Source organism: Lutra lutra, chromosome 8, assembly GCF_902655055.1.
Source record: "Lutra lutra chromosome 8, mLutLut1.2, whole genome shotgun sequence".
NCBI classification, from domain to species: Eukaryota; Metazoa; Chordata; class Mammalia; order Carnivora; family Mustelidae; genus Lutra; species Lutra lutra.
This window is the reverse complement of record NC_062285.1, coordinates 52,820,308-52,846,083: the sequence shown is the minus strand read 5'-3', so window position 1 is coordinate 52,846,083 and position 25,776 is coordinate 52,820,308. Positions and strand designations below refer to the sequence as shown.

The 25,776-nt window shown below is 36.6% G+C and overlaps 2 protein-coding genes and 2 pseudogenes across 2 annotated transcripts; 2 read left to right on the top strand and 2 right to left on the bottom strand.

The window, feature by feature from the left end:
• Positions 1–4,184: 4,184 nt before the first annotated feature.
• LOC125107752 (60S ribosomal protein L10a-like) lies at positions 4,185–4,826 on the top strand (annotated as a pseudogene).
• A 4,024-nt stretch (positions 4,827–8,850) lies between these two features.
• LOC125107749 (olfactory receptor 6C3-like) lies at positions 8,851–9,789 on the bottom strand. Its single transcript, XM_047743118.1, has one exon. It carries the CDS (start codon positions 9,787–9,789, stop codon positions 8,851–8,853), a length of 939 nt encoding a protein of 312 aa, XP_047599074.1.
• Positions 9,790–15,885: 6,096 nt separating this feature from the next.
• Positions 15,886–16,777, bottom strand: LOC125107750 (olfactory receptor 6C1-like; annotated as a pseudogene).
• A 7,143-nt stretch (positions 16,778–23,920) lies between these two features.
• On the top strand, positions 23,921–24,854 carry LOC125107359 (olfactory receptor 6C2-like). The gene is given in 3 exon segments (XM_047742353.1): positions 23,921–24,635; positions 24,638–24,669; positions 24,672–24,854. Coding segments are annotated over 3 exon segments (930 nt in total).
• The last annotated feature ends 922 nt before the right edge of the window (positions 24,855–25,776 follow it).

Genomic DNA, 25,776 nt, shown 5'->3' with positions numbered 1-25,776 from the left:
TCAGAATTATCAGTTCAGTAATCTCCTGAGAATCCACTGGAACTTCTTCTTTTTTTTTCTTTTTAAAGATTTTATTTATTTATTTGACAGAGATCACAAATTGGCAGAGATGGAAGCAAGGGTTGGGAGAAGCAAGGTCCCCACTGAGCAGAGAGCCTGATTCAGGGCTCAATCCCAGGACGCTGGGATCATGAGCCAAAGGCAGAGGCTTTAACCCACTGAGCCACCCAGGTGCCCCTCCAGTGGAACTTCTAGCTATTCAAGGTGGCTTAGGAAACCCAGAATTTCTGATAGAGGCACTTATTTCAATGAATTTGGCATAATGTAAAATTCTGTTTCTTCTCTCCTGGATATGTGCCATGAGAATCCATCCAAACATAGGTTCCCATATTTAATTTTGATAAATTATCAAAATCAGGAAAAATTTTTCAGTGTAATTATGCCTTCTCCTGAGTTTGTGCTTGCTTACCACTGCCTGGTAAGGCTAGATTCTGATACATATTATAGGTCAGAAAATAGGAATGGTGACTGTACACATAAGGAAAAATTTAAAGCTAATTCCTTCATGTGTGGTAACTACAGAGGTTCTATAGTTTCACGAAGCAGAGGAAGATAAATACGGTTCCTTCTGTTGGCAAGGGAATCTACATGGTGCTTTCACTTTCAGGTACTCTGAGTCATCTGAATCCACAGAGATACCTTCATTCCATTGATCAGTTCCCATTCTTTCCCAATCAGTGTCCTAGCATTCACATAAGACATGTGAAGAAGTTGTGAATTAAATCAGCTTTATAACTAAGGAAGCTGTAGGATAAGGATTTAATACTGGCTATATCATCTCTTCAGTTATCACATAATTGAAACTTTAAAGTTACATTTTCTTTTTTTAAGCTGTCTAATATATTTGGAAGCAGCTAGCTCCTAAATAAGTGTTGTATTCATTGTTCAGTTTTATTCAGCCTTGCTTTTAGTAGGCTTTTAATTCTAGATAACTCTCCCTTATAAATGTGTCCATGTAGACTATCAGTGTTTATGTGTCTAATGGAATCATTGCTGATTTCAGACAAATCTGGGTTAACAAATTGGTTCCAGATTCTTATTGGTTTAAGAGTCTGTTCCTGGGGGGCACCTGGGTGGCTCAGTGGGTTAAGCTTCTGTCTTCGGCTCATGTCATGGTCTCAGTGTCCTGGGATCGAGCCCCGCATCTGGCTCTCTGCTCATCAGGGAGCCTGCTTCCTCCTCTCTCTCTGCCTGCCTCTCCACCTATTTGTGATCTCTGCTTGTCAAATAAATAAATAAAGATCTTAAAAAAAAAAAAGATTCTGTTCCTGGGATAGGTTCTCTATATATCAACTACAGTTGCAGAGAGCAAGATTTAAGGAAGCTAATTAAAAATAAATCTATTTAGTATCAAGTAATTGTTAGTTTAAGGAATTATAAAGAGAGCTAAAGGCAGATTTTTTTAAAGTATTTTTGTTAATTCTTTGTCTGAGAGAGAGAGAGAAAGAGAGCACAAGCAGGGAAAGCAGCAGGCAGAGGGGGAAGCAGGACCCCACTGAGCAAGAAGCCTGATGCGGAACTCGATCCCAGGGCTCTGGGACAATGACCTGAGCCAAAAGCAGGCACTTAACTGACTGAGCCATCCAGGCATCCCTAAAGGCAGATTTTAGGATGAGCTTCGTGGAATGACCTCAAAGCTGCTTCACAAAATTAAGTCCCCATAGTAACTCTTCCTCAGGAATCTAGTGCTATTGCTATAAAATTTAGGGTCATTTGAATCTGCTATGATCTACACCAGCAATGTAGATGCTTAACTATAACAATGTTTTTTTTTAAGATTTTATTTATTCATTAGAGAGAGAGAACATGAGAGGGGAGAAGGTCAGAGGGAGAAGCAGACTCCCCATGGAGCTGGGAGCCCTATGTGGGACTCGATCCTGGGACTCCAGGATCATGACCTGAGCTGAAGGCAGTCACTTAACCAACTGAGTCACCCAGGCACCCCTGTAACAATGTTTAAAGTTTGTATCTTTTATGAAGTTATCTGATTGGCAGAACTAAAATGATATTTAGAATCCTAGCTTCAAAGACAACTGAAAATGTAGCCTTTGCAGTCCTTGCATATAGATAGACATATATGATGGAATTTAGAAGATGCAAAATGTATAAGTTCATAATAAAACAGTAGTAGAGTAGTGAAATGTAAAAGAGTCATCTAAATTACTCACCAATAAATGAAGTAAGCATTATTGTCATCTTCAATTTACAGATGAAGGAATACCACATAAAGTACTCTACAAGGACAGTTGTCCTACAGACACTGTTGTGATGCATAAAGGCAAATTATTTTTGAGTAAATTGCATGTTGCTGGCTTTATGACATTTAATTAAAACTAACATTACTTAAGATAATAGTAATAGTTTTAATTTATTAAGCCCTGGGAGGTACTAGGCAAGTTTGTTAGCCACGTCTGAATAAATATTTAAACTACCCTCTGAGGTAATTCCCATTATTTTCCTTAATTTTTATATCAGTAAGTGACTCACTGAGAGTTTCACTAATTTTTCCAAGATTGCACAAATGGAGACTTAGTGGAGTGAATAATGGAGTATATGAGCTGCTCCTGAGACCGAAGGCATCCGTGTCAAGAAAGCCATTGATGTGCTAAGTGAATAATATTGTTGAGTACCATTGTGATTTTCACTATTGTCTGTATGAAAACATCTCAAGTTAAGAAAACATTAAAAGTGTGATACCCATGGAAGTCTAACCATAGGGTTCCAGCTGGTACCATGATTAAAAGATATAATTTTGCCCTGTATATGTCCCCAGTGGAGATCCTGGGAGGTAGACCTAAAAAGAAAAGAGAGTTTCTGCCTGTTGAGTAATGAGTTTAAGAGGAGCTGCTATTCAACAACTGTATTGTTGAAGGGGTATAGTGATTTCTGTCCATGGTTTTGAAAAACAAGGCATCCTAGAAAACCGAGTCATAAAAAAATTATTCAAACAGGATATCAGAGCAGAGCAATGATAATTTTAAGGCAGGAGGTATTAATAGTTTATATAGGAATAGGCTTTTTGAGGCCTCCATCCTTTTGTAGATTAACAAATATTTTAGTAAATGACGGCACTATGGTAAGCCCTTTGGTAGGGATTAATGAACAAAGTATTCCATTTTCTATAAAACGTTCATAGTCTGTGAAGATCTAGCATCGAGAAAGATGACATTCTAGTATATGGTGAAAATTTCTAATCATATTGATAAACATACTGTATCATGAGGCTCATGTAATCCTATTTGACTATGAGTTACAGCAATACAAAGCCAATTTTATAGATGGAGCAAAGAGGGCAATGTGAATTTGAGGACTTTAGCGCTGGAGATCTACCATCAGACAGAGTGGTATAGGGCATGATGAACACCAAAGAGATCTGATATTTAAGTATACAAAGACTTGCTGTGACTCAAATCAGACTGATGGAGAACAACTAAGTTTTATCTATCAGTGAGAGAATCAGTTGTTAATCCCATAATCTATGATTATGGCTGCAGTTGTTGTTGTGGATAACTCAGTGCTCAATCCAAAAATGACAGAAACTCTTTCCAATGAGAAATGATATTATCATACAGGCATATGTTATATCTGAGATTACCAGTGGAAGAGTTTGGGATTCTAAACTTCTTTAGTGAAAGCAATATTCTGCATGTAAATTTAGGGATTTAAGTTTAATTTGAAAAGAGTAGCTGTCTTATGAATTTTTAATTTTCTAAGATATGTTATTTTGGAAAGAAATCCCCATAAGCCAAGCCTGACATATTAGATGAGCTTATTTAGTACTCTTGTGAAAGAAAGTGCTTTTGTGGAAGAAATAGCATCCTATTCTGAAAATCTAAGATTTCTTTGTGTATGTTCATGTTGCAAAATTTCTCACCTCCCCTAGCAATTGGTACAATGGCTTCTTTGGGGGACACAGTTTTGATCTGAATCATTTTTCAGATGCATATTGGTGATATATACATTATTTGTTTCCTATGAATATCTGCCTTTTACTTTAAAAGGAGGAAAAAAGTATACCCACTTAAAGGGATGGTTAATATCTTGTGGGGGGTAGGTAAAATGTTGAAGAGAGTTTAAAACATATAATGTTGCTCTTTCATCTGGTTATTGTGTCATGAGGCACCATGAGCAGCAAAGTCTCCAAGTGACACCCTGTACTGGTGGTGTGGGAAGTCCTGAATGGGAATCAGTGCCAGTGTCAGAAGTTTCTGGAGATGGTGGAGCTGCAGATCAGCTTGAAGAACTATAACCCACAGAAGGACAAATGCTTCGCAGGCACATTCAGGCTCAAGTCCACTCCCTGCCCCAAGTTTTGGGGGCTCAGCAGCACTGTGATGAGTCCAAGATTGTGGATATTCCCCACATGGACACTAAGACCCTGAAGAAACTCAACAAGAAAAAAAAAATTAGTCAAGAATATGACCAAGAAGTGTGATGCCTTTTTGGCTTCAGAATCTCTGATCAAGCAGATTCCACAAGTTTTGGGTCTAGGCCTGAATAAAGTTGGCAATTTCCCTTCCATGCTGACCCACAATGAGAACATGGGGGTCAAAGTGGATAAAGTGAAGTCCGCAGTCCAATTCCAGGTGAAGAAGTTGCTATGTCTGGCAGTGGCTGTTGGCCACATGAAGATGGCAGGTGATGAGCTTGTGTGCAACATCCACTTAGCTGTCAACTTCCAGGTGTTGTTGCTCAAGAAGGATTGGCAGGAGGTCTGCGCTTTATGCAACAAAAGCATCATGGACAAGCCCCAGCACCTGTACTAAGGCATACCTTGATAAACCCTTCTGCTAACATTAGAAAAAAGAAAGAAAGAAAGAAAGAAATATATACTATCCATATGAGGAACACTAGTATTGGTTTTATAGCATAACTTTTTTCTGTGCATAATAAATTGAATCAATAAAATCAGCTTTTCATAGAAAGCATAAAAGAGAAGTAATGACTACTTGCTGTTTTCTGTTTCTAACCACGCAATTCCCATTCACTTCGCTCATTTTACAGCTGCTATTTGCAATCATTATTCTTTTTGCCCAGGATATCCATTTAATTATATTCCTTACCTTTACTCAGAATTCTTACTGCATTGTTGGAAATGTTGTGAGCAGGCCTATATTTTATAATCATATGGACCTGGGTATATGTTTTTATAAAATATTAATTCCATACTGAAAAGTCTACCTTTTCTTTTTTCAGCGTAAGAGTATTCATTGTTTTTGCACCACACCCAATGCTCCAAGCAATCCATACTCTCTCCAATACCCACCACCTGGTTCCCCCAACCTCCCACCCCCCGCCCCTTCAAAACCCTCAGATTGTTTTTCAGAGTCCATAGTCTCTCATGGTTCACCTCCCCTTCCAATTTCCCTCAACACCCTTCTCCTCTCTAACTCCCCTTGTCCTCCATGCTATTTGTCTACCTTTTTATCTGTTGCTCAAAATCTTATAAGGTGGAAATGGTCTGTTCTATTAATCCAAATGGCTAGTGCATGCCTGCAATGTAGTTGCCTTGAAAGTCTTTTCAGAAATAACATCTGAATGATTTTCACTATAAGAATTAGGAAGAAATTAAAAGAGACCCTTAATCTCAGGAAACAAACTGAGGTTTGCTGGGGAGTGGGAGGGAGGCGAAGGGTGGCTGGGTGATGGATATTGGGGAGGGTATGTGCTATGGTGAGTCCTGTGAATTGTGTTAGACTGATGATTCACAGACCTGTACCCCTGAAGCAAATAATGCATTATATGTTTAAAAAAATGCAACAGCAAATGCAAAGGAAGACACAGAATTTGGAGAGCTAGAAAAAACTTTTCATCATTTGCTCCTCTAAAGCATTAAAAAGTATAATAGGTAAGAAAAAAAAAAAAGAGGAAGAAATTATATTTGTGAGTTTTCCTAATCTGTAAGCTGTTAATATCCACATAATAGGTATTAAATATTGTTATTGGTTTTTATTTTAGTTTACCTAGTTTGTGCATGGACTTAATTTGTCAAATATATCTCAGTGTTTCCTAATGTAAAATGATATATGCCTGAAAAAGTCTTAGAAATCTTGACTATGGTCATTGATATAAATTCCTTCAAAATAGATCTGAGATAGTAATAGATACGGTGTGGTACCAGGTTAACTGAGTGTAGATGAATGAATGATCCACAATGCCATTTGAGGGTAAAGGGAACCTTGCTGGAGAGTCTTGGAGAGTATCATATCCTATTCTCAAAAACTCTTCTTACTGGGGGACCTGAGTGGTTCCATCGCTAAGTGTCTGCTTTCCACTCAGGTCATGATCCCAGGGTCCTGAGATCAGGCCCTCCATTCAGCCCCGCATCGTACTCCTTGCTTGGTGGGAAGCCTGCTTCTCCTTCTCCCATTCCCCTTTTGTGTTCCCTCTCTCACTGTGTCTCTCTCTGTCAAATAAATAAATAAACATTTTTTTAAAAACCCATATTACTGAGGAAATAGTATAACTTTTTTTTAAACATATGTGATTATGACAAAGAAATAAAATAAAGGTGAAAACTGAGATAACAGCCAAAGCAGACAAGGTTTGTCTTATGCATGTGACTTTAGGGTTAAAAAGAATCAACATTCTTTTTTTTTTTTTTTTTTTTTGAAAGAAAGAAAGGATGAATACCCAAGTTTTGTAGCAACATGGACAGGACTGGAAGAGATTATGCTAAGTGAAATAAGTCAAGCAGAGAGAGTCAATTATCATATGGTTTCACTTATTTGTGGAGCATAACAAATAGCATGGAGGACAAGGGGAGATGGAGAGGAGAAGGGAGTTGAGGGAAATTGGAAGGGGAGGTGAACCATGGGAGACTATGGACTCTGAAAAACGATCTGAGAATTTTGAAGGGGTGGGGGGTGGGAGGTTGGGGGCACCAAGTGGTGGGTATTGTAGAGGGCACAGATTGCATGGAGCACTGGGTGTGGTGCAAAAATAATGAATACTGTTATGCTGAAAAAATAAAAAAATTAAAAAAAAAACTCAAAAAAAAAAAAAAAAAAGAAATGGAGGTTGAGCTCCAAAACCTTCAAGGACAGAGCTACTTACAGATGTTTAGCTAGAATTGTTTTCATAAAAGCATACTTTTAAGTCAAAGTCTGAAAAATCTTTTAGAATTTTTAGTAGTCCAGGGACTCCTGGGTGGCTCAGTGGGTTAAGCCTCTGCCTTTGGCTCAGGTCATGATCTCAGGGTCCTGGGATCGAGCCCCGCATCAGGCTCTCTGCTCAGCAGGGAGCCTGCTTCCCCCTCTCTCTCTGCCTGCCTCTCTGCCTGTTTGTGATCTCTGTTTGTCAAATAAATAAATAAAATCTTTAAAAAAAAAAAAGAATCAACATTTAGCAATTATAGTGAAACTGACACTAATTGTGCTAAGGCAGGAAAACTGACATTTTCTTTGACAATGATAACATTACCTGGCCAATAGGCTTCTCATGCTTAAGTTACTGCATTGATCAAATTAAATTTTAATTTCATGTAGTCTCTCTCCCCCACTAGAATCTGAGATATGTTAGCGCAAGAATCCTTCTTCTCATCACTGATCCCCAAAGCTTGCCATAAAGTAAGAAAAGCCTGGATGAGTTCATTAAACATTACAAAGTCCTTTAATGTAACGATCCTAATATTGAACATGAGCATTTATTATAATTTATTACCAGTGAAAGTCAGGGTGAAGATGAAAGTAACCCAACTAGTCTGGGTTTTGAGGTGAAAGGAAAGTGACTGAAATGCCAGTTCTGAAAGCTGCAATCTCTGTACATTGAAATTTCAACTTCAATTTCATCATGTTCATTCACCTATAAATCGGAAGCAATAATGTTCACTTTCTCAGAAGTTTTGTAAAATAAATACTGCATGTGATTTGCTTAATACAGAGTAGAGCGTGTAGAATATTATTAGTAGATGTTATTTCTCTTTTGTACTTCCCAAAACCCTAAAGTGGGTTCTAGATGCCACAAATAAAGCTTGGTTCTCCAGAAAGGTGAACTTCCAGTGGTTTATCATAGTTTCATCCATTTTATATGTTTTGTGTATTTTTACATTGTCTGTTCTTTGCCTATTTTTTAATTTTTGGAGACATTTGATCTGCCTAAGGAAAAATACTTCTGACTAAGAGAGATGAGTAATGAATAGCACCCCATAAAGTTGCTGGCAGGATTAAATGAGTCAAGACAAAGAAAACAATAGCTCTAGAAGGTAGGAATTGCTGAAAATTTATATGTTATCTTCTACCCCCTTTTACCTCCTTTCTCTTCCTCCTCATTAGCATCTTAATTATGATAAACGGGTATAAATATTTTTAGTACGTATGAGTCTCTAATCTTTTAATATTTTAAAGTAGATATTTATATTTTATTCCCAGTCCTCTGGTGATTGTGTTTACTTGATTTCGTGGAAATGACAAAGAGAATCAGAGTTTTCTAATAACATTCATTTCTATTACTGGGTAAGAATGAAAAGTTCAGAAATCCACATCAATCCTGACACTCTTTCCATCAAACTAAATGCCCAGTGTCTCTTCAAAGGTAAACCACTATCATTCAGAATCATAATCATTAACCCAGATGTTTTACTGCATTGAAAAAAAAAAAAAACTTGAATTTACAGAAAATTCTGAAACAATATTCAGTTCATCAAATGTATTGAGTTCAATGATTAGGAACTTTAATATGGGAGTGGAAAAAAGGGGGAAATACATAACTCTAGTAAAGAAAAGGGAGTTTTGAGAAAGTGTGAATATTAGTATTTACAAAAACGTCATCCTTTTAATGCTCCTTATACTTTCATTTACTGGAGAAAAACATAACCTTTTGGATAGTATCCTTAAAGGCTTGCTTTACTTGCTGGTTCCTGAGGGTATATATAAATGGATTCATCATAGGAGCGACAGAAGTATTCAGAATAGCCACTCCTTTGGTCAATGATGCCTTTTCTTTTGCAGAAGGGTTGGCATACATGAATATGCAGCTTCCATAAGAGATGGAAATGACAATCATGTGTGAGGAACATGTAGAAAATGCCTTTTTTCTCTGACTGGCAGAGGGTAGTTTCAGAATTGTTCTAATGATGAACATGTAGGACAAAATTATTAGTGCCAAAGTGAAAAGCAGAATCACTATGGCAGAGTAAAAACCGATCACTTCTAAGAGCCATGTGTCTGAGCAAGATAATTGCAAGAGGGGAAAATAATCACAAGCAAAGTGATCAATGACATTGGAACCACAGTAATCTAACTGGAGAAAAAGAATAACTGGTGGGAAGATATTTAAGAATCCTGCCAGCCAAGCACAAAAGATAAGTAAACTGCAGACTCTTTTGTTCATGATGGTTGTATAATGCAAGGGTTTACAGATGGCAACATAGCGGTCATAGGACATGGCAGTTAGAAGGTAAAACTCAGTTATTCCCATGAAGATTAAGAAAAATAACTGAGCTGTACAATTATTGTATGAGATCGTCTTGTCTCTGGTGATAATTGTGCCCAGAAATCTAGGAATACAGACAGTTGTAAAGGATATTTCTAGTACAGAGAAGTTCCTGAGGAAGAAATACATGGGGGTCTGTAGATGGGAGTCAACCAAGGTGAGAGTGATGATGGTCAAATTACCAGTGACACTTAACACATATGTGATAATTAAGAAGAGAAAAATCATAATCTGAAGCTGTGGGTCATCTGATAGCCCTAGAAGAATGAATTCTGTGGGTACTGTGCAGTTTTTCATTGCCGATCCTTTCTTCCCCCCTTTAGAGCAGAAACTTTAGAGCAGAAACTGTGTGTTCCCCTGTAGGACATAAAAATTTAAAACAAGATTGAGGTTAGAGTACAGAATCTTTTTTTTTAAAGATTTTATTTATTTATTTGACAGAGAGAAATCACAAGTAAGCAGAGAGGCAGGCAGAGAGAGAGGAGGAAGCAGGCTCCCTGCTGAGCAGAAAGCCGATGCGGGGCTCGAACCCAGGACCTGGGATCATGACCTGAGCCGAAGGCAGCAGCTTAACCCACTGAGCCACCCAGGCACCCCTAGAGTACAGAATCTTAAAAATATCCACAGTGATGAATAATCTATGAAACCCCAAAACAAATGTTTTCCTTCAGCAACTCTCCAATTTCTACTGGAGCTCATATTCAAGTAATACATATTCTTTGAAGTTAAATACTGATTTCCTTAAGTCAAGCAGAGAGAGTCAATTATCATATGGTTTCACTTATTTGTGGAGCATAACAAATAGCATGGAGGACAAGGGGAGATGGAGAGGAGAAGGGAGTTGAGGGAAATTGGAAGGGGAGGTGAACCATGAGAGACTATGGACTCTGAAAAACGATCTGAGAATTTTGAAGGGGTGGGGGGTGGGAGGTTGGGGGCACCAGGTGGTGGGTATTGTAGAGGGCACGGATTGCATGGAGCACTGGGTGTGGTGCAAAAATAATGAATACTGTTATGCTGAAAAAATAAAAAAATTAAAATAAAAAAATAAAAAAAAATAAATACTGATTTCTTTTTGTTGAAAATGCACTGTCACGCACCATGGATAAAAAAAAATCTTGTGCTAACATTTAAGCAGAAGCTATTTATTCTAATATTTTTTTAATATTAAGATTCTAATTATTCTTGAAAATATTTAGCTCCTTTTTAAAAAATCATGAAGATATTCTAATTGATATTTTTCTTTTCAATATTATAAAAACTAGTCTGGATTATGGATAATCTAAATACAGGGTTTCAAATCTCACAGGGGTTATTTAGGCCTGCCTCCACAATTTGAGACCTACATAGTTTAGGAAACTTTCACAAGGTTGCAAAATTAGTCATCTAATTTGTGAGTAATCCTCTCACTGTACAACATGCATGTTTATGCATGGGAATGTTTTGTTGACATTCTTTCATGAATTACTTTAAGAGTTTGGTTGATGCTGTCACACTCTTATATATATATTTTTTGCATTGTTGATAGATAGGCTAGAAGGACAATAAGGTAACATTCTATTACTAAATTAAATAGTTGCCTAGAAGTAGTTGAATTCACTCAATGCATAATCATTTTCTTTTCTTTTCCTTTTTTTTTTTTAATAATACTGCTATGGAAAATGAACAAGTAGTAGGTCAACATAATATCAACTGGGAAGCAGATATTTTTTCCAATAGGGAATTTTAATAATAATCTTGTGTATGTAACAGAATACATTTTCAAATTAGAAAAAACTGAACAATCCAAGATTAATTTCTGTGTTCCTGTTTTAGGATTTTATTAAGAGTCTCTTGGTAGTAAGCAATTATTTAATTTTTAATATTGAAATGGTTGTAAATCCACAAACATATATGCAAACATGATTTTAAAACATTTAAGTAAAATGAAGATTCCATATGTTATATTGAAGAATAAAAAATTTACTTACTTCCTGATTCTTCTTGATGACCTAGTCTCAAATTTTATCATCCGATTTGCTTAAATATTTACACAATTTCAGAGCTGGTAAATCGAGTTAGCAAAATATTTGGTTTCTACTGTGCTCTCAAAACAAGTGTGTTGATTTAACCTTTTCATGGTTCTTAGGGATTATAATTCTCTTCGACTCATGATATCCGTCATTCCTGATACTATAAAATGCTGACAACTTTTTATTTAATTCAACTCATTCTTGCTTTTCATCTATCAAACTCCACATACAAATTCAGTTACACCTAGATTGACTACTACTTTTCCATTTGCCTCTTTTCATATACTACAAAACACTTATTTATCCAGTCATTTTTCTTTCTATTCATGCAAACATTTAAAATAAATATTTTGTAATTCTATGATTATACATCTGTAAAACCTAAGTAATATTTTTCTCAAGTTCATGGACTGCTATATTTTCCTGCAAACAGTTTTGAGAAACAGAAATATATGAAATGTTCTTCTCTATGTCTGACATACAAATGGAACTGGACTTATTTTATCGGTGTCTTTTTGTTGGCCCCGGGGGAATTCATTAAGTAAACAGAATGCCAAGGAGAAGAATCATTAAAGACAGAGGTGAATCATTTTTATAAATATTGATTAAGAAGTACAAAAAGCAAAATGATTCAGGTAAATAGACAATTACACAAACAGCGAGATCCTAAGTATGTGAAAGCTTGATTTAGAATTTCACACTTCTATTGCTTCTCGGCCTTTTGGCTAAGATCAAGTGTAGAATTTCACTCTTCTGTGATTGCATAAGGAATCCACATTTTTCTTCCAGAAACTGGACTTGTCTCCAGTAGAATTAGTGTGCTGATATCTTTTGAATTTTGGCAACCTAGAGAAGAATTCTTTATCAGGATGAAAGGGTGGAAAACACTGCTGTGGATTTGTAGTATGACCTATTGTCTTCTGAAATGGACAACCTCTTAAAGACTGACCAGGAGGTTTATACCTCTACTGACCCTTTGAATTTAGGGAAGCCATTCCCAGCCCCTCCCTAATGTGGCTTTTATTGCCTTTTGACTACTTTCTTCACTGTGTTATTTACTTCCATTAAACAGTTACTTATATTTGTGCATATGACATCTTCTCATATTGAGAATATTTATGAATCAATACAATAAATATCTGGAAAGCTGGCATTGGATATTTTGAACTTGTTTAATCCACAATTCCTTCAATGAGAGATGTCATTTTTATTCCTAGAAGTGTAATATAGTATAGAAATATAGGGGCACGTTGGTGGCTCAGTGGCTTGGGCCTCTACCTTCAGCTCAGGTCATGATCTCAGGGTTCTGGGATCAAGCCCCATATCAGGCTCTCTGCTCAGCAGGGAGCCTGCTTCCCCGCCCCCTCTGCCTGCCTCTCTGCCTACTTGTGATCTCTGTCTCTGTGTCAAATAAATAAATACAATAAAAAATAAATACATATGAATACCATATGTACACATATGTGTAATATAATTTTATATTTAACAAGTTAGCTTTATTTTCTTTGCAGTTATAAATGTGGACATAAAACATGTGTGCATTTAATACCAGTAGTGCAGATTAACACTATTTGTGGGGGGGGTGGGGTGTGGATCATTTACAAGATTGAAAGATGAGAGTATTTGGAAATGAGACAAAAAAAAGAAGTGGGAAAGGATGAACAAACCACTGGCTCACACATAGGACAATACATAGATGCTGAGATGTGTAGAATTTATATATAACTGCTACACATTAAAATAGGCATTGAAAATATTTATTCAAGATATTTCAGTGGAGATGGTGAAATTGATTTTCTATTTGTGAAAATTCTATTCCTTTGCCTTTAGTTTTGTATCCAAATAGCAATTCTTTTTATATTTTATTCAGAGCTTTTATTGATTACCGGGCACTGACCATAAAATTATCTCATTTTTTCAAACAGGCAGACAAACAAAACCATCTGAGGTCAGTGCTATTATTATTCAGGAAAAGAAAGAGTGAGGCAGAAAGAAATTAAACTGTCTGGTGTCCACCATTTGTATGTTTGTGAGCAACACAATCTTTAGTGACTCACAGGGAAAGGGAATGAATTTCTATCTCACAAAGCACTGCACTTCATGAAATATCCTATTAGACATGTTTCTTCTCCATATCTTTTCTCAAACTCCTAGATACTGGATTGTCTCTCTCTTTCCTCCTTGATCACCCTCTCACTCTCTAACTTTCTACCCTTACTGCTTTATTCCTAGTTCCTAATAGCTGTCTAGCTTTTCTCTAGGCCTCAGAATAATTTACTTTTAAAGAAGACTGATTAAATCTGTTACCCTCCTATCCACAAGCTAGTAGGCATCTGCTTTTTAATAATGTGTCAATTACCACCATGTATTCTGAGGTTGATGACTGACTATGTTTTAGGTCAATGAAACATCGTTCAAGCTACCAGGTTTCACTCTCCTCAGAGAGTGGAGGATGGATTTTAATTACAAATAATGGTTTGCGGTAACATGTTCTAAATCAAAAGACAAAATTTGTTAAATCAAATGGTTAAGGGATCCAAATCTTTTAAGACTTTCTCTAAAACCTGAACTGGCATCGTATTACTGAACACTTCCAGTATGTATTACTAATCATTTTCAGTGATATATTATCATGCTTTTGTGGAGGTAAGCCACTCCACAAGATGTTGGTTGGCCTTCTACTTACTGACTACCATCATTTAATTGAGCTATTATTCTATAAATTGAATTTTTAATCTCAGAAGTGTATCGATTGACAGATGATGTTGGATCTGATAAGTTACTATGTGTAACCCATAGAGTTAAGAGAATCTTTTTGTGTGTGAAAAAAATAAGGGTTTGCATCATGGGAGTTCCTACCATTAGAAAGTTTCAATGCACACCTTAACAAGAATTGTTCTCAATAACTTCATGAAAAGTCAATATACATCAAATAAATTGATTTTTGCATAGTTGTCAAAAGGTCTAATGTAAAATAAAAGAGGAAAATTAACACCAGGTGCATTAGAAAATATTCAATTAATTATTCCTTTGTCATACAAAATGTCTAGTTATAATAAAATGCACACTTCATTTGATTACTGTTTTAAAAGCTAACTCACTGTTATGTACATTATTAGATATGTTTATGTTGGGTAAAATATTTAGTCAGAGCAGTAGGGCATTGGAACCATTCTAAATTATTCAAATATTTTTATGTACTCAGTGTTTATTGAAAACCCACTACATGGCAGATGCAGGTTCTAAGGGAGTAGTATTAATGACTTTTGGTAAAAGTCTAACAACTGCTTTTCAGGGGATGGAGGTGAGGGGCTGATGTGTAGAGCTGATTTTGTTCCAAGATGTGCAGTCTCTCACATGGCACGTTTCAAGCTACTGATGTGAGCATGATTGATTCCTAAATTATATGGTCTTTTATAAATTAGTAACTATTTTGTAAAGGAAAACTGAAAAACCTTGGAAGTGGGGGGCTACTATAATTTTATGTAGAGAAATTGGGGGAGGCCTTATTGAGGTGACATGCAGATATCTGGGAGAGGATTGTGTCTGGTTTAAGAACCATCTAGTGTAAATGCACTAAGGCCTTAGGAGGAAACCATGTGATTTGCTAAGAAAGATTTATTTGTTTCTTCCTTTCTAATATTAGTAAATGTATTGGTGCTTGTCCTGCTAGTCTCCTGGTTAGAACATCCAGTATAGTACTGAATAAACACAATGATAGTGAGTTCTTAACTGATTTTTGTTAAAATGATTTTTCTATGAACAAAGTATATCATGAAACAAATAAGGTTTTGCATCATTTGCACTTAAATGAATTGTATGTATAAACTGTTATATCAAAATAGCCAGAAAAAGTAAGAGAATGTTATAACTCTAAGCCATGACTATATTTATGGTCTTTGTATAGTAAATTAAAAGTGTTAAACATGACTTAATATTTTCTGAATTTCTAGAAGGTGTGTTTCCTGATGGAATTATAAACAGTTTCTCTCTTATGCTCTTGTTCTTTTTATGTATCTTCATTTTCTAAGAATTATTGTGGAAAAATTGGAATTAAAAAAATATTTAGAAGAAGAAAATGAGGTCATTTTTATAGTTACAGAGTGGAAAGACTAGCTCAAAGGAAGGGAAATGCATGAGAAAGTGATTGGTTTTTAAATGGAAAAAATATATATTCAAATATCCTCAGTATACTGCTGGCAACAGAAATACAAGCAATGAAGTAAAACTGTAGTGAGACTATGTTGATATTCATAGACATTTGAGGGACCTGTTTTTTGTTTACTTGTTCATTATGCCTCTAATTGATGACAACACTTTTATCCTTTATTTTTTATTTGTTTGAGAAAAATACAATCTTCCTTGCCCTCTCCATGAAGGCTCACTTGACTTGCTGGTTCCTTAGACTGTAAATAAAGGGGTTCAGCATGGGGGCTACTGAGGTGTTTAGCACAGCAACACCCTTGCTCAGAGACACTCTGTCTTTTGCTGCTGGATTAGTGTACATGAAAATGCAGCTGCCATAGGAGATGGAGATGACAATCATATGGGATGAACAGGTGGAAAAGGCCTTTGTCCTCTGACTAGCAGAAGGAATCCTCAAAATTGTTCTGATGATATATGTGTAGGATAGAATTATTAATGCCAAAGTGAACAGTAGCGTAAACACAGCACAGGAAAAGCCCACTATCTCTAGGAATTTTGTTTCTGGACAAGAAAGGTGTAGTAAGGGGAAATAATCACAGGTAAAATGGTCTATAACATTGGACTTACAGTAATCAAGCTGTATGAACTGCATGAGTAATGGGAATATGATTTAAGAATGAAGCCAACCAAGAGGCAAAGACAAGGAGTTTGCAGACTCTGGGATTCATGATGGTCATGTAATGCAGAGGTTTGCAGATGGCAATGTAACAGTCATAGGACATGGCAGCCAGAAGGCAAAATTCAGTGACTCCCAAGAGGATGAAAAAAAAGAACTGAGCCATGCAGTCATTAAAGGAAATGGTTTTATCTCCTGTAATCAAGCTGCCCAGGAACTTGGGTATGCTGACAGTTGTAAATAAAACCTCTTGCAAGGAGAAATTTCTGAGGAAGAAATACATGGGAGTCTGGAGGTGGGAATCCAGCAGGGTAAGGGTGATAATGGTCAGGTTCCCAGTGACGCTGAGCATGTAGGTGATGAGCAGAAAGACAAAGATCACCCTCTGAAGCTGTGGATCATCTGACAATCCCAGGAGGATAAATTCTGTTATTTCTGTGTGGTTTTTCATTTATTTCTTCTTTTGTATAATCTAAGGGGAAAAATAAAACCAAGCAAATTGTAGAAAAGAGGATTATTCATGGATAGTTCTGGAATTTATCTCTGTAAATAAACATATTATGCCATACCAATTTGATGTAGTAGATCTTTAATACATCTTAATAAAATAGGTAGCTATTAGGTGACAGGGTGTGGACCTATTCTTATTAATTTTGAGAGGGGTTCTCTGTGCCTCCTGGATTTTGATGCTTGTTCCCTTCACCATATTAGGGAAATTCTCTACAATAATTCTCTCTAATATCCCTTCCGCTCCCCTCTTTCTTCTTCTGGAATCCCAATTATTCTAATGTTGTTTAGTCTTACAGTATCACTTATCTCTCGAATTCTCCCCTAGTGGTCCAGTAGTTTTTTTGTCTCTCTTTTGCTCAGGTTCTTTATTCTCTGTCATTTGGTCTTCTATATCACTAATTCTCTCTTCTGCCTCATTTATCCTAGCAGTAAGAGCCTCCATTTTTTATTGCACCTCATTAATAGCTTTTTTTTTATTTCAACTTGGTTAGAGTTTAGTTCTTTTATTTCTCCAGAAAGGGCTTTTATTTCTCCAGATAGGGTTTCTCTAATATCTTCCATGCCTTTTTTGAGCCCAGCTAGCACCTTGAGAATCATCATTCTGAACTCTAGATCTGACATATTACCAATGTCCATATTGATTAGGTCCCTAGCCTTTGGTACTGCCTCTTGTTCTTTTTTTTGTGGTGATTTTTTCTGCCTTGTCATTTTATCCAGATAAGAATATATGAAGGAGCAAATAAAGTACTAAAAGAGTGGCAAAGACCCAGGAAAATATTCTTTAACCAAATCAGAAGAGACACCAAATTGTGGGGGTAAGAAAGGTGGTAAAAAGAAGTTCAGAAAAAAAAGAAAAAAGGAAGAATAAATATAAAAAAGAAAGTATATATATATTAGAATGGTGAATAGTACAGTGTCACCCACTGAATTTTGGGAGTATTTTGGTCTGTTAGAGGAAACTACCTCCAAAAATTTTAAAGAATGAAAACCATATATAAAGGTAAACACAATGAAGGGATGGAATATGACTATAAAGATGATTTTTTTTTTAATTTCTAAAAAAGGAGTTGATAAGTTGGTTGGGAGAGTAAAGAAAAAGAAAGTGGAGAGAATTTGCTCAGGCTGGAGACTAGAACAAAGCCCTGTGCTAGATTTAGGGTATATTTTTATCTAGTAGAAGAAGTTGTATCCCATATTTTTTTAGAAGAAAAAACCCTATGTATATACAAAAAAATTAAGTTAGATACAATGAAGGAGAAAATATGAATATAATAATGAAGTTTTAAAAAATATTTTCTTATGAAAGGTATTATTAAGATAAACTAGTTAAAAAACACTAAAAGAGGAAAGAGTGAAAGTTAAAAAAAAACTTAGAAGAAAAAAAATAAAATTAAAAATAATTAACTTTTCAAGACTAAAGAAAAACTATGGGGAAAACATGGAGAAAAAGCTATGAATTCCATGCTTTGCTTTCTCCTCTGGATTTCTGCTGTTCTCTTTGGTAAGTGAACTTGGTCTTGGCTTGATTTCTTGCTGAACTTCTCAGGGAGGGACCTGTTGCAGTGATTCTCAAGTGTCTTTACCTGAGGAGGAATTGCCCCGCCCTTACCAGGGGCCAGGCTAAGTAATCCGCTCAGGTTTGCCTCTGGGAGCTTTTGTTCCCTGAACATTATCATAGAGTTCTGGAGGACAGGAATGAAAATGGCAGCCTCCAATCTCCGGCCTGGAGCAGCCAAGAGCTCGGGACCCCACTCCTCAGTGCGCCCTTGGAGAAAAGCACTCAATCACTCCCATCTCCCTGGCCTCCGGTGGTGCTCTAAGCTCACCCAGCCTGTGAACAAGCATGTCTGTTTCTGGTACACAGCCCCACCTGGAGTCTCCAAACCCAACAGGTCACTGCACTCTTGCATGGTGGTCTTCCAGATCTTGTGAAGTCCCTGCTCACAGAGCAGGGGCCGGTGCCTCGGATCACAATTTAAGGTAACCCTGAGTTGAGAGCTCACTCTTTGGCTCTGGCTCTGTAGCTGGCTTCCCCACTCTAATACCTGCAAGCTCTGCAACACTCAGATGCCCCTGATCCTTCTGTGACCCTGTGGGACCTGAGACCACACTGTCCCCGCATGGGCTTCACCCCGGCTTAGCCTCTGGAGCAATGTCCCTCAGTGGAGCAGACTTTTAAAAGTTCTGATTTTGTGCTCTGTTGCTCTGCTGCTTGCCGGGAGCAGGCCCCTCCCCGCATGGTCTATCTTCCCGTAGCTTTGGATTCACTTCTCCACAGGTCCTACCTTTCAGAATGTGGTGGATTTTCTGTTTCTAGAATTGTTGCTCTTCTTCTCTTTGACCTCCTGTTGGATTTGTAGGTGTTCAGAATGGTTTGATAAGCTATCTAGCTGATCTCCTGCTAGCTGATGTCATCTCAGCCTGCTACTTCTCCACCATCTTTATTCATCCTCAGCAATGACACTTTTAAAGATTCACTAAAATCTTAAAATTCATATTTAACATTTAAAAGAACAAGATACAAGTAAGTATAAAAATAAAAACAATGTACACTAAAACCTAATTATGGTGACACATGTTTGATCCAAAATATTCTTATGGCTCTGATTGTACCAATTTTCTAAAAGCAGAATAATATTTTTATTTAGAAATTTCACTTCCATCAATCATTATCACACATGCAAAAGTATTTGTATGAAAATACTTTTGATAGAATGATTGATAACTATAAAAATAAAGAACACTGTACATTTAATACAGGCATTAGTTTAAAATTGCCAAAATATTCATAGAGCCAACATTATTAATACTGAATAATTGGAAAAAAAACAAAGGCATATCATGGAATAAATTAATAAATACATGAAAGCATATGTTTTTATTGTGGTAAAATATACATAACTAAGTTTACCATTTTGAACATTTGGAAGTGCAAAATTAGTGGCTTTAAATATGTCTGTGTTACTATGCAATGATGAAGCATATGTTTTGCATCCAATTATAAAATATGACCAAAAATCTTTATGCACTCATAATTAATACTTATAATGCAATTGATATATTTGGAGAAAAAAATCTGAAAAGGTAAGTTCTATAATGCAAGCGGTAGCCTTATATAATTACATAAATGTTTCCTTGTGCTTATCTGATTAAAATTAGCCAATGATAATAAAACATTTATATAATAAAGGATTTCATTCATAAATAAAGTATTATAATCTTCCAAATGCCTTAGTGGATGTGAAAGTTTAAAACAAATTAACTATGTAACTTAAATGATAGAGTTGCCCTCCTGACCTGTATCAAATGATGCTCTAACATCCTCCTATCTACAAAGGCACACTACCCACTGAAGCCAGTGTTACTTGTGTTTTTGCCAAACTTCATTACTCAGAAAATCAATGACTCTTGACTGTAGGTCCCCAAGGACCATTTATTTTTTTCACTCTTAACATTTTCTGCCAATTAAAAAGATAAGTCACATTTGACATAGTGTATGCATTTTTCTCTGCTGTTGTGATTTAAAATTCATTTCTCCCACCAGTGGAGAGAGTTCCTCAGCCCTTTGAGTAATTTATTTTCTTTTTTTTTTAAAGATTTTATTTATTTACCTGACAGATCACAAGTAGGCAGAGAGGCAGGCAGAGAGAGAGGAAGGGAAGCAGGCTCCCGGAAGAACAGAGAGCCTGACGCGGGGCTTGATGCGGGGCTGGACGCGGGGCTCGATTCCAGGACCCCGGGATCATGACCTGAGCGGAGGGCAGAGGCTTTAACCCACTGAGCCAGTCAGGCGCCTCTGAGTAATTTATTTTCTTTTCAATGATGGAGATAGTGAGAAAATATTTAGAGGCTTCTAATAGCATTAAGCCCATTACCAAGTCTGTCCAAGTTGTTGGAGAAAGTAAGCAAAGGGAGTTCTATGCAATCCCAGACATGTCAGTGAATATGAAGACATAAATACCTTTATAAAAATATCACTTTTAACATTGTGGTCTTGATATTGGCTATGGTCAAACAAACAACAGAAGCTCTGATCTACTAACAGAAAAGTAAGTACAATAAACTTTGTCTCTTTGTGATTCCCTTTATAGGATCTAGGTTATATTTACCTCTAAGAAAGAAAATAGATTTGCAGTGATAATTTTAATATTTTCAATGTATCTAAGATATATGTATGAGATGTCATTTTTTTAGAATGAATTTCCCTTGTGTAGATAAATATCATTGCCTCGAGTATTGTATGCATAAGATGCATAAACAAATCTGTATCTAACTTAATGTAAGAAGTTTTTAGGGTAATTTTGGACAGATATTCAACCTCAAATTTAAAATAAAGTTTCTTTCTATAAGAAGGAAATGATAAGTGAATTGGGGGGAACTGGAGGGGGAGACAAAGTATGAGAGACTGTGGAATCTGAGAACCAAATTGAGGGTTTTGAAGGGGAGGTGGGTTAGGTGAGCATGGTGGTGAGTATTATGGAGGGCACGTATTGCATGGAGCACTGGGTGTGGTGCATAAACAATGAATCTTGAGGGGCGCCTGGGTGGCTCAGTGGGTTAAGCCTCTGCCTTCGGCTCAGGTCATGATCTCAGGATCCTGGGATCGAGCCCTGCATCAGACTCTCTGCTCAGCACTGAGCCTGCTTCCTCCTCTCTCTGCCTGCCTCTCTGCCTACTTGTGATCTCTCTCTCTCTGTCAAATAAATAAAATCTTTAAAAAAAAAAACAAACAATGAATCTTGGAACACTGAAAAAAAAATATAAAAATAAAGTGTCTTCCTATATATAGAAGTATATAAGCAGGGGCACCTGTGTGGCTCAGTGGGTTAAAGTCTCTGCCTTCAGCTCAGGTCATGATCCCAGGATCCTGGGATCAAGCCCCACATGGGGCTCTCTGCTCAGCAGGGAGCCTGCTTCCACCACCCGCCTGCCCCTGTCTGCCTCTCTGTCTACTTGTGATCTCAGTCAAATAAATAAATTAAATCTTAAAAAAAAAAAGATATGGTTTTAAAAAAAAAAAGTGTATAAGCATGCCCCCGTATTCCTCTCCCCATCCCTGAAAAGAACACCATCATGACTGAAACGACAGCATCTCATGACAGAGTCCTGTGCTCATTTTGAAAATTCATTGGAAAGACAGAATAAACAAAATCAGTTAGTTACACTTTCATGTCAACTTACTAACTTCCATCATAAAGTAGGTTGTAATATCTTGGAAAAAATGACTATATTTTGAAAATTGGATAATGTTCAACATTTGGGGGCTGAGTAAGATTTCACAATAATACACATTATCTCAGATTCAGATAAAATATGAAAGGAAAGTGGGTGGGCTGCAAGTATATAAATATACAAATATTCCTTTTGCATCTCGATTTGATAGAACTATCTTATAGTTGTTGAATAAAAAACTAAATTTCCTTAAGTCAAGCAGAGAGAGTCAATTATCATATGGTTTCACTTATTTGTGGAGCATAACATATAGCATGGAGGACAAGGGGAGATGGAGAGGAGAAGGGAGTTGAGGGAAATTGGAAGGGGAGGTGAACCATGAGAGACTAGGGACTCTGAAAAACGATCTGAGAATTTTGAAGGGGTGGGGGGTGGGAGGTTGGGGGCACCAGGTGGTGGGTATTGTAGAGGGCACGGATTGCATGGAGCACTGGGTGTGGTGCAAAAATAATGAATACTGTTATGCTGAAAAAATAAAAAATTTAATAAAAAAAAATAATTCACTCTAAAAAAAAAAAAAACTAAATTTCTTAAGAGGATTCTAACTTTTGAGTAAACCTTGATCTTCGGCAATTTTTTTATATATTAGAAACACTGGGAATGAGGCAAATAGTCCCAAACAATTCTGCCAAAAACAATTCTGCTCCCAGTCTCAGTGAGAAGAGAACACAGTAAATTAAACAATAAACTGGGGGCGCCTGGGTGGCTCAGTGGGTTAAAGCCTCTGCCTTCGGCTCAGGTCATGATCCCAGGGTCCTGGGATCAAGCCCCGCATCGGGCTCTCTGCTCGGCGGAGAGCCTGCTTCCTCCTATCTCTCTCTGCCTGCTTCTCTGCCTGCTTCTCTGCCTGCTTCTCTGCCTGCTTGTGATCTCTGTCAAATGAATAAATAAAATCTTTAAAAAAAATAAATAAACAATAAACTGAAATTGCTCATAACGCAAAGAAACCCGGTATGCCAGAAAACTTCAACGTTAATATCTTCATTGTGTATTGGACAAATCTGAGTCCCTACAGATATGGCATCAATGAAAATAAAATAATTCATTCACTGAAAGATGAGAGAGGGAAGAGAAGGCCGTCATCACCTGATTCAGCAGTAAAGGTAACACAAATTCAGCCAGTAATGCAAATATTCAGAAAGATAAATAGCTAGGCTATGTAGCAGGAGGTAGGGGGAATCAGCAGGTTGTGAAGTTGCTCATAAGACTTAAACTCACTTAGGCTAAAAACACACCAAAGAACAAAAATCTTCTTTTGGAACAAAGACCTCCAGTTTTATTTTGTTTTTAAAGATTTTATTTATTTATTTGTCCGAGAGAGAGAGAGAGAGAGAGCACAAGCAGGTGAGAGGCAGGCAAAGGAAGAAGAAGGCTCCCCACTGAGCAAGGAGCCCAATGTAGGACTTGATCCCAGGACCCTTGGATCATGACCTGAGCTGAAGGCAGATGCACAACCTACTGAGCCAATCAGGTATCCCTAAAGACCTCTTGTTTTGCTCTAGTGTCTATATAGTGAACCCAAGTTATATTAGCACAATTTTTCTAAAAAGACCCAAAGTGTCAAGACACGAAATCGAGCATGAAATTTTGTGACTCAGTTTCTCAATAGGAAAGAACTTTTTTACCCTTAAAATGACACTCCCTCAGTAATCTACTTGGTCACATGGGAAAATCCTAAGTACAGGATAGGCATAAAATGTAAGTATACATATAATATATATTTATGTTAAAAACATAATGAAATATAAAAGCTTGAATACATTATATTTTAGAACAGTTAAAATAATCTATAATCAATGAGAACATTTATCTGAATATCACATGCAGGTTGGAGAGAAGTCAGAAGTCAGTGATGAGAAACAGTACAATAACAACATTCATTCTGCTGGGACTTACGGATGACCCTGAGCTGCAAGTTCTGATTTTTATCTTTCTCTTTCTGACCTACACACTGAGTGTAACTGGAAACTTGACCATCATTATACTCACTTTTGTGGATTCCCACCTTAAAACACCCATGTACTTTTTCTTAAAAAATTTCTCCTTCTTGCAGATCTCCTTCATATCTGCCATTATTCCCAGATACTTGTATAGCATAGCAACAGGTGACAACGTTATTACCTACAATGCTTGTGTCATCCAAGTGTTTTTTACCGACCTCTGTGGGGTATCAGAGTTTTTTATGCTAGCCGCCATGTCCTATGACCGCTATGTGGCCATCTGCAAACCCTTGCATTATGTGATCATCATGAGCAACAGTGCCTGCAGGACTCTCATCATCTGTTCTTGGATGGCTGGTTTATGTATAATAATCCCACCTCTTAGCCTGGGTTTAAATCTAAAATTTTGTGACTCTAACATAATTGATCATTTTGGCTGTGATGCATTTCCCTTAGTGAAAATCTCATGTTCAGATACATGGTTCATGGAATGGACAGTTATAATCTGTGCTGTGCTGACCTTGAATATGACACTTACATGTGTGGTTCTGTCATATGCTTATATCATCAAGACAATTTTTAGATTCCCTTCTGTTCAACAAAGGAAAAAGGCCTTTTCAACCTCTTCTTCCACATGATTGTGGTCTCCATTACCTATGGCACACATGCATTTTCATCTATATGAATCCTACAGCAAAGGGAAAAGTGACCATTAATAAAGTGGTTTCACTGCTCATTTTCTCTATTTCACCTACCTTGAACCCATTTATTTATACTTTGAGAAACAATCAAGTTAAGAAATCCTTTGAGGACTCAGTCAAAAGAATTTGCCTTTCTCTCAATTAAGTAAAAGAAATATTATTTTTAAAATATCTCAAAAACAAATGGCCCTCTTAGCGCAGTGGGCAGCGCATCAGTCTCATAAAATATCTCAAAAACAAGAATAAATGTCCACAGACATTTTATTTTGAAGTCTATAATCTTGTTTTTTAATAACATATATTTCTGTTACATTAATTTTCTCAACACTTTTTTAACCAAACTTCCATTGAGCCCTGTTCATGCCATTCTTGTATTTTGATTTTTCAAACCAATATTTGATAGTTTTGCATATCAATTTCTAAAAAAACATTCTGAAGAAAAATTAACTTAATTCTGTTACAATATATAATAAGAGTTATTCCTCAGGGAAATATAGGGTAAAATTGTTTATAGCTCTTCAATATACACAATAATGATGTGTAAACACATGCAATAAGAGTAATTATAGGTAAAATGTCTAAAATGGATGAATAATCACATAATTTAAAATGCATGTAAAAAAGAGTAATGGCACTTCCAATACTGAGAAAATAGATGAAAATACACTATAATGAACACACAGAAACACTGGATAATATTAATAAATATTCTCTTAACTCTATAGCTGAAATCATTGCAAAGCAGTCAACAGGAGGTATCAAAAATAAAGATTCAACTAAAAGCACAGTAATAATCTACAAAATGACTACTGGGTGCTGAGGTGAGCATAGACTGGAGGGTGAGCGCAGGACATCACATTATGGATCACAAACGCTGAGGCTTAAAGTCTCAGGATTAATGTGGAAAGTACTTGGGACAGCACGATAGCTGCACATTCAGGGAAAGTTTGAGTTAGAAAACCAAGTTCATTTTCACAGAAGGATTACTTTTTTTCTGAAAAAACTATCATCTGCTGCTTATAGAGCTCTGAATCATGGGGAAAACATTCCCCAGTGTATTTGATAGC

Bases quoted from the DNA above. Each gene is read 5' to 3' on its own strand.
- LOC125107749 (XM_047743118.1), bottom strand. From the start codon at position 9,789: ATGAAAAACTGCACAGTACCCACAGAATTCATTCTTCTAGGGCTATCA.